This window comes from Penaeus chinensis, chromosome 6 (assembly GCF_019202785.1).
Source record: "Penaeus chinensis breed Huanghai No. 1 chromosome 6, ASM1920278v2, whole genome shotgun sequence".
Classification (NCBI taxonomy): domain Eukaryota; kingdom Metazoa; phylum Arthropoda; class Malacostraca; order Decapoda; family Penaeidae; genus Penaeus; species Penaeus chinensis.
Genome location: NC_061824.1, coordinates 6,291,228 through 6,301,227, shown reverse-complemented (window position 1 = coordinate 6,301,227; position 10,000 = coordinate 6,291,228). Strand labels below are relative to the sequence as shown.

At 33.1% G+C, this 10,000-nt stretch overlaps 1 protein-coding gene across 1 annotated transcript in view; it reads right to left on the bottom strand.

Annotated features, from left to right (window-relative positions):
• LOC125026446 (CAAX prenyl protease 2-like) overlaps positions 1 to 9,415 on the bottom strand; it is an 11,061-nt gene extending 1,646 nt beyond the window's left edge. Inside the window, exons 1-7 of the mRNA XM_047614900.1 lie at positions 9,260 to 9,415; positions 7,202 to 7,307; positions 6,755 to 6,905; positions 5,172 to 5,339; positions 4,668 to 4,736; positions 3,744 to 3,806; positions 1 to 3,525 (exon numbers count right to left, since the gene is read on the bottom strand). The exon at positions 1 to 3,525 is cut by the window's left edge and continues 1,646 nt beyond it. Coding sequence (XP_047470856.1) covers positions 3,326 to 3,525; positions 3,744 to 3,806; positions 4,668 to 4,736; positions 5,172 to 5,339; positions 6,755 to 6,905; positions 7,202 to 7,307; positions 9,260 to 9,354 — 852 coding nt within the window. The 5' untranslated portion in view covers positions 9,355 to 9,415 and the 3' untranslated portion in view covers positions 1 to 3,325. The remainder of the gene's footprint in view (positions 3,526 to 3,743; positions 3,807 to 4,667; positions 4,737 to 5,171; positions 5,340 to 6,754; positions 6,906 to 7,201; positions 7,308 to 9,259) is intronic.
• Between the last annotated feature and the right edge of the window lie 585 nt (positions 9,416 to 10,000).

Below are 10,000 nucleotides of genomic sequence, written 5' to 3'. Positions count from 1 at the left end.
CTAATGAATGGTCATAACAGAAAGACATGAGAGCTGACTGATAATATAGGACTTCATTTTAATACTGGGAAGTTAGACCACCATCTGGGGAAAGAAGGCACAGTGCTTTCAAAGCAACTACTTCACGAGTTTTTGAAAGTATGTGTAACTTCTGGCACACTGCTGATCAGCTCATATTATAAATGAACTGGCTGCTATAAGAATTCCCACAAAGGCTTGCTGCTTAAATGCACTAAAAATCACTGTATTACAAATACAATTAATCAAAAAAGGCACAATTACCTACAGTTCTCTACTTCAGTTTAGAACATGTTCAGTCCTTGAAACATGAGGAAAAGCATCTATTACAGTCTCTTGCTAATCTTTCACAAACATATTGACACTCACTTTCCATGACTGTAATAAATAAAGTCATCCCTCACTGATGACTACACTAATATCCTGTGGGATGTTGCAGTAAAATAAATGCAATGAGGTGCTCAGCAAAATGCAAATAATGGTCAAATATTCCAGCAAGAATAGATGTATGCAAAATGAATATGCTAAAAATGATAAAAAAAAAAAAAAACATATTGCACTTCTAGAAATTATCTCACCATCTTCACATTATGTTGGCATCTGCTTTAGCAATAGATTTTACTACCTATTCTTACTTTATTCTAGCTCTGAAGATCTTGAAATAACTATGGGGCATTATACAGGATACCTGTATTGTATATCAGTTTTCTTGGAAAAAGTAAAAGATATGACAGTAATGTAAATAGAAAAAAAATATAATGTAGAATTTAGGTACAAGTAAAATATTATGAACATGCAAAAAGGAAGTGGCACAAGTAAGCTAAATAACATATGGCCATATTGTCTACATAAAAAACTATAATGCATATAGACTGCACCAACAGAAAGATGTTCCTATAGTATTGATGCAGTTTTGAATTTTAATTACTTGAGCTTCAAGATTATATTATCGTCCTTAGTTTACTGAAATATGATTCCATTTGCCAGCATTTTGTACTTTTTACACTCAGATTTGCTTCTGAAAATAAATAAGGCCATATTTTCAAAAATTTAGTTCTTATTTTTATCTCATATGAATTACATCTTAACACAGAGGGAAAATCCAAGACAGTGACACTTCACTGTCAAGGAGTTAAGAGGCAGAGCTGAATTCTACAACTAAATATTATTAAGATGCAGATACGAGGCAGAAATGTGTTTTATAGCTAATTGCTATTACACTATTTAAAATTTATAGTAATATATTTTTTGAAGAACAAAGGTATATTCAGTATAAAATCATATTGAAAAAAATAAATTTATATTTCCGAGATTTTCATTATGAATAATTTTCAATAAAGAGGGCCACTTTCTTTCACAATTTCTACAGTGAAAATACTCAAATTCATTCAAATCATACTGCAAGGCTCAGGATTTCCTCTCTGTTTATTGGTTAGGAATGGTCATATTATTATTATTACTTACTGTCATTTCACTGTTCAGTATTACAGCTTTTTACTTTTCAAGTTATCCCCAGGAAAACAATCAAAGCTGTGGCTTTGGCACAAAAGTAAACACACTGGAACACTAGAAGCAAAAACATAAACCATATGTTTCTAAACAAACCACAATTTCAACTGTCACTTTTGTCCTTCCTATTTTTTAGGTATCTAACTGCAATAGTTCAACCTACCCTCAAGAAATACACAGCATTACCCTGAATTCCTAAGTACTACTGTCATCCTGAAGTTTTTGTTCTCCTGAAACATTTCCATGAATTCCCTGTACTTATCCTCATATCTAAATCATCTTTAGAACATATTCCAACCATAACAGTACCAAGATGAAGGTATTCTAAGCCAATGACTCCATCTTTATCATGATTCTCAGACATTTGTTCACCAGACTAAAACTTCTATACTAAAACAGAATCCAAAATTTACTCTTGCAAATTTTCTCCACTGTAAGCATAGTAAAGTTTATCAACTCTATGCTTACTGTAACCACTTTAGATATGAGCTCTTATATAAATAACAGTGCCATTTTTCAGTAATATATAAAGCTTAATACTTTGTAATCCACTTCACATAAAAACAGACAAATCATAAAAAAAATCCAAAATGAACAATTTGAAATTTAGCAAATAAATGTAGCTTATATATGCAATAAACCAAAGAGTTTAATTCATTACTTTGCATAGGAAGTAATTAATTCATAACAGATGAAATAATTCTGAAATACGTATCCATTCCAAATTTTCAACTGTTTCTAATTAGAGTTCTTTATATAAGACTTGTTTATTCATTAAAAGTGACACTGTTACTAAATAAGGCTCATTTATACTGAACAAAAAATAAATTTGTGTACATGGTGATTGTGTGCAAAATAAGCAAATGCATTTGTACATGTATGTGTGCATGAGTACTGGAAAATTGAAGGTGATTTATGAACAAGCATCACACTATCAAATGTTCAAGAAGTTAAGAGAGATGTAAAAATTCAGAGCCTAAATCTAATAACATTTTTGTTAATACACTGCCCACATTCAAACTGAAAGAGCAAAAGTTAATACATTTTATGCAAAACAAGAGAAAAATCATTAATATTGATACATAATACCACATTCACAGATACACCAAATGAAGTTAAAATTGACCAATATATGGGACCTAGTTTCTAACAGAGAGAAAACTCATGCATGTTATCACAATGTTTTATGATCCAAGGACCCATCAAAGTGTTTGCTCAGAATCTGTAATTAATATTCTTAACGGAAGAGATATTCATAATTTACAAATAGTGAAAGAAGGACACCAAATATAATGTAAAATATATGACAGAAGTACAAACAAGCATACATATATAAACACAAACACCCATGCACACGTACATCAAAACAATATATATGTTTATGCCTTCAGGCATAAATAAACAACAATTATTTCACCCTAAATGTGTGAACAACTGCTTCTAAATGATCATTAAATGTGCATCATCTATCTGGTTAAGAGAAAAAAGGTTTTCTTTTTTCAGATCATTTCATATAAGAGTATAGATTATGTATCTTCATCCATCACCTCCTATCATCAAAATTACACTATTTAACCAATCTGTGTTTCAGATCATTATGTCTTACAGTCCTAACATTAGTAGCACAACACAGATATAAACTATTCTTGATTAGTGAGAAATTATGCTCTTGTTTGACAACCCCAAAAATCAGCAGCAACAACTATCATTATGGTCTAAAAGATCTCACAACATTCTAACTAGTTGAGCATTAGACCTAAAGTGCTCCTATCATTAACTTAAGCTGCATCTTTTAACTTCATAAGACATAGAGAGTGTTGCTGTAGAATGAAGGTTCAGTCAGGGGATAGAGCAGGAAATACCAGGCAACCAGACCCACGACATGGAAAGCCATTAACTTGTTTCTTACAGGGGTAGGTTTGCTTAGCATCTCCTTCATTTCTGGCAGCCCCATATGGTTGCAGAAGGCATGGACTGCAAATAGGGGCAGGAAATGGCCTGAAGAAAAAATGGGAAAAACAATAAGAGTAAACAATAAGATGAAATAATAAACAATATAATAATCTTAATCTTATCCATATAACATTTTTAATTCAAAATACATTGGTGAATTAATACTTTTCTCTATACAACCTGTTTTGTAAATTTAAAAAGCAGTTATATTTTCTTATCTGAAAAGCCTAAAGGGAAATGTAAAGACTATAAGTGGTACTTACCAGTTCTAATGAACAAAAATGCAGAATAAAAGCCAAATACTGAAGTATACAGGAACTGGAAACCTGTGGAAAGATTTTCACCATTACAATTCACAAACACTTATTTTGTTGTATATCTTACAGTTCATCACTCAAAGATTAACTCAATGATGACAGCAATTTTCTTTTAGTAAAGTTGGCTGACAAATGGGTTTTTATAAGTGTGTGCAGCTCTACATCTGGGCAAATGCATGCAACAAGACCTTATCCTGGCAACTGGATCATAGTCTTGTAACATGATAAGACTTAATCCATCATCCATTATTATTGAAAATGATGTAATATCATGTTACAAGTCACCATGGGTTGATACAATGGAAAAACTGCCAGAAGCTGTTTTAGGCCATTTGTAGACAATAATTTATGTTCCAATTTAAATTTCTATTTTGCGACGAGTAGCTTATATTTGAACAAATTAATTGACTGGAAAACAATCTACAACCAATTTAATGCTTTTCTTTATTACTATTTGACTGCCTTACACAATCATCTAAAAAACTGGACTGTCTGAAATATCTTACCACAAAGTCCAAATCCGCGTACTAAAGTTATAATGAATGTTTTACAAATGATAGAAATATTTCCCCCCCAGTCACCATTCTATACAAAAAGTCTATTGCAATTTAAGTTCACAGTAATAGGACTAATTCGTTTAGCAATCTAACTGAATAAAAAACAAATATTTTCTAATTCACACTGATAAAGCTATAGTGTAAGGGATTTTAACAACATGCACATATAATGATCCCAATACCAAATAATGGTATTTCTTGCTTTACAACAACAACAACAACAACCACAACAACAACAACAACAATAAAAAATTAAAAAAAATAAAAATAAAATAAAATCCATTTTAATAAGTATGAAAAGGGGACAACTTACATGACAGTAATATGACAGATGGAAGATCAATTCCCAAACGCAGGCGATCAACAGCATGATGAAGATGTGCTGGAAACATTTGGCAAAATAAAGCAAATACTCTAAGACTAAACATAGCATACCCACTATTCTGGCTCATAAATAGCTTTGTTATAAAAACTCACAGGTGCTACATTTACATGGCCTAGGAAATTATAAAATGGATGTGAAAAAATGGAATATATCAAATACCAAAAAAAGACATGACTTAATAGTTAACATTATATGGATAATTTTTTTTGTTTGTTAGGTAAAAAAAAAAAAAAAATAATAATTCTTGACAATATAAGTACATGTAAATTTTAAAAAATATCCTCAAAATACAGATTCTGCAGCTTTATATTCATGATGACTATTACCTTTATCATATATATCCTCATTATCAACACCAGTTTAATCTTTCACTCGCATCTTCTTTTCTGATTAATTAATCATGTAATCAATGACACAGAAGAATATACACACCAACTCCAAAGAAGAGTGGAGCTATAAAAACGGCTTTTCCTGGAGACACGCACTGCAGCAGTATTGGCAACATGCAGGCACGGAAGGTGAACTCTTCAGAAAACGGAGCCACCACTTGATTGCGCCACCATATTGGATTCTGTACAGTGTTGTACCAGTACAATGGCTCTGTAAAATGAATGTAGAATGTCTGTAATGTCTTTTTGTTCATTCCGTGTTGGTAGTATCATAGGCTAAGGAAGAAATGACTAAGGTTCCCATAACGTGGCAAATCTAATTTTTTTTTCTTTTTTTAGTAATACCAATCAACACAAAGAAAAGAAACATCATATATACATAAAACTTGCCACTGTTATTCCAATCACTGAGGATTTATGTACTGTCCCCAATAGTTTTTTGTGAATTTTGTTACATACAGATGGGTCCACATGTGTTCAGCCAGCAAGGAGTCTAGCAGTAGGCCCTTGTGACCATTCCTGATTTCCCCATTCCTTGAAATTGTGGGAAAATGTGTTTTTCTTTCTAATACCATTGATATCGATATTGTTATCATTCTTATTGATATCACGATTATCAAAGTTTTATTAAACTCTTGGTAACATTAAAGACATTGAAATAATAGAAAAGAAACTTTCCAAAAATCAAGGAAAAGGGTAAACAGGTGAGATAGGTAGAACTAATAACTGACGCCTTGGTGGCTAAGCACTTGTAAAGCCATCTAAGTGTAAAGACAATAAATTAACTTCTATTACAGTGGGTATGGCATGGTTAACAAGTCAGCATCATGCACATGTGCAGTGGCTACAAGTCACCCTTCCAGTTCAGGTTAACTGCTACAGCAAGAAACAAGATGTCTTAGATGGAGAATCTGCTTAAAATTCAATCAAGACTCAACTAATACTGCCAGAATCTTAAGAACCTAAACATCTCTTTTTTTTTGTAGATGAACTAAAAATATTCTTTTGGTACAGCTTAAAAATATATATCAACAAATTATTACTTCAAATATATTTTTAAAAATCTATTTCTATCTTACTAAGGCTTAACAGAGATTAACTGCATAGCAATATATAAGATTTGGGAGAAATAATGGGCAGACAGCATTGTCACACCTATCAAATTACATGTAATACTACTTGCTTAATTAAATGGTACCAGAAAATAAATGGAGCCATTGTGTCAAAGTTATTATCAAGGTCACCTACATGAGAAATATGGAAATAGTGTTTTTTCTACCCTTTGTCTCTGATTCTGGATAAGCCAATTATTGTTTTTCAATAAAGGCATCAAAAGACAAGAGAAGGGTTGACTCTGGAAGGCTTTTGCTCAAAAAGTAGTGGTCTTGGAGAAGTGGTCCAAGGCTTTATAACACGCAGAACAGAGACCTGCATTCATTGTCATGGGAATGCACAGGTGCCATTCAACTTCTGGGCCCACCCTCACCATAACATGTATGGATACTATCCAGCATAATTTGATTAATTATAGAGTCATCAATATCAAATGAAGAAATCAATACAGAATGGCCATGGCTCCTCCCTGTCCCAGAGCATGAGTACCATAACCAAACATAAGAGACTTACCAAAATACATTCGGAGGCTAGCAGAGACTGGCACAGCGAAATGGGCCTGAACTATGGGGCCCAAGAACAGTACAAAGGTAAGAATCATTGGAAGAATTAAGGCAGGTATGAGACCCTCCCACCGTAAACCCATCTGTGACCACAGACTTGCCTGAAACAGAAAGGAAAAGTACATTTTTTAATACAATTTCTATTGGAAGAAGAATCCATCAAGTATGGAAGATAACAAATAAAATAAAAATACATATCACAAGTTAAGGCACTTAATTTTCCTTGCTGCTTTATTTACAACACACACACATTATATATATATATATATATATATATATATATATATATATATATATATATATATATATATATATATATAAAAGAAGAATCAACTAACCACACAATATCACAGATGCACTCCATAAATTATCTTTATAAAATTCAGATCAAACTCACCTTTTCTTCTATATTTTTGTTTCCAAACCATATTATGAAAAAAGGGGACACAATGGTCATAAAAAAGACACTGATGCAGCGCTTCTTGATTGTGGTTGGATGGTCTCTGTGGGAAAAAAAAGAAGAGTAAAGTATACACAGTCTTCTAGACATGTGCGATAAAGTATATATAAATTAACCTGATGCCATTCGGGAAGGCATGTGCAGTATGTGCAGCTCCCCAACTGGTGTGAGGGCTGCTTTTTTTCTGACAATACATGCACAGTATCAAGTATTCTGTGAATAGAATGTTCTTGTGACGAGGCCTGTGATTGGCTCGTGATATTTTCACTTATTACTAATATCAGCCACTAAAAGTATGTTAAAAAGTTTGGAAACTTTACAATGTTTAGATAAATGCCAATATTATTGCTTGAAATATGTGGTGTTTTTTTTCTTAAAATACAGAGCAATTAGAACTGATATAACTGGCAACTTTAGCATAATCACAAAAGCCAAACAATAATTGTTAGCTTGTATATTGATCACCGTTATTTAGGTTAAAACGGTGGGTTTTGAATATCATTTGAAAGGTACTAGAGACAATATTTACCATGTTTAAAAGGAAAAATACTAAAAGTTACATGGTTGCAATTCTATTTATTATCTGCTCCATCCACCCTGCTTCTCAATCAAATTGCCTGCACTCACAGAAACACACACAAAGAGAAACACAAACAAACACAAACACGCACATACGCACACACATACGCACACACACACACACACACACACACACACACACACACACACACACACACACACACACACACACACACACACACACACACACACACACACACACACACACACACACACACACACACACACACACACACACAAACACACACAAACACACACACACACACATTTTCTCTCTCTCTCATTCTAACTCTCAAACTCATACTCATTCTCATCACTTATTCATATTCACATTCACATTCACATTCACATTCACATTCACATTTGAATTTGCTTTCACATTCGCATTCCCATTCTCACTCTCTCTCTCTCTCTCAAGACACTTGTTATGCACACATTACACTACACAGCTGAGTTTTACTAAAGGACATATGATGGTAATTATCCTAAATGGAATTGCATAAAGTGACGGCATGGGCTGACAAAGGCCAACAAAGCTCCACCACATATATTCAGGCTGAATTGATCTCAGGTTATTTGATGGTAAATCACTTGATAAGTCTTTCGTACTTTAATAAGCATGGTAGAGATTTGCTAGCCTATAATGAAGAATGAAGGCCAATGGAGTAACTTCTGGAACTCTTTCTTAATATCTATTTGTGTCATAATCCTTCGCCTCCATGATTAATTTACACAGTAATGTAATTGCAGTTTCCTTATAAGAAGTTTCATTAATTTTCTGTATCTTAGTATGTCCCATGAAAGACCTTTTGTATATATTATTAAAAAAAAAAAAAAAAAAAAAAAAAAAAAAAAAAAAAAAAATCCACATCCGGTAGCAGCCAAAAGCATGTCACTTGACTTATATCTATTCACATTCCTTCCTCCCCCCCCCCCAAAAAAAAAAAAATCCATAGACCCACTAACCCTATTGGATAGTGAGGCTATGCTATTACCTAAATTAAAATTAATCTCAATTTACAAAAGTTATACCACAGAACTAAAATGCTTTATATCTAAATGATCTGACAATTCCATGTGATATTTGCCAAAACTGCAATCACAATCAACTGTTTTTACAGAAATTTTGTACACTGTCTTCTATCACCAAATTTGCCGACAATATGGAACAAGTATTTGATCTGTCAGCATTATTTTCGTTAATATACGTAAAGATGCTGTTATAAAGTTTATCTGACGTAAACAAAATCACTATCTTTGTAAAAGCAAGATTAACAACCATAAAAGTAATTAATAGAAACGACACCTATAACATACTTAAAAAAAAAAAAAAAAAATCACAAACGTAAATGATGAAAAAAAAAGATGGTCACCAGAAGAAACACACCAAAATAAACAACTCAAACTACTTCTTACCTTCCCTGAGTAGCATTCCAAATATACAAGCTTCCTACGTATAACACTGACAGGAGAAAACACGCAAATATCTCATTCAGACAAATGCTGCTCATCTTACGGAGTCCGGAGCCGAAGTTTCGACCGAGTTTGTTTACAAGAGCGGTCGCTTGCACTCCGGACAGGGCCAGGGACGGCGGGGCTATTCCGGTGGGACTTGTAGTAGTAGTAGTATCATGGTGAGCCATACAAATGAGCTGCACTAAAAAAAAAAGATCGAGGATTATGCCACCTATGATATGAGTGCAGGTGAAAATACAGATAAGAAAGAAAGAAAGAAAAGAAAATCATCGCCTATTTACGTGGTAAGTATATATTAGCTTTTAAACTTATCACGAGTCGAAGTTACAACCTCTGAAGGCAATTTATTCCAAAGCCTACAGATAGCAAAAAAGCATCTAGAGAACTGAGAAGTAGTCGATCAACTTGCATCAAATATCATTGAATTGAGGGTCAGAGAACTTCTAGTAACTCTTCCAGGTTGATAAAAAACAAGTAAAAACTTAAAGAGTGGATGTGAATTACAATCTTGTATAAGACTGAAAGAGCCCAATATCCCTACGATGCCCAATATACAAATCTAAGTCAGATAGGAGGAATTTAATGGAATTAAAAGAACGATCAAGCAGTCGTAAGCGTGACTCTGCAGCAGATAATCGCACAGAACAACACTCAAAATGAGGCAGAATAAAAGAAAAGAAG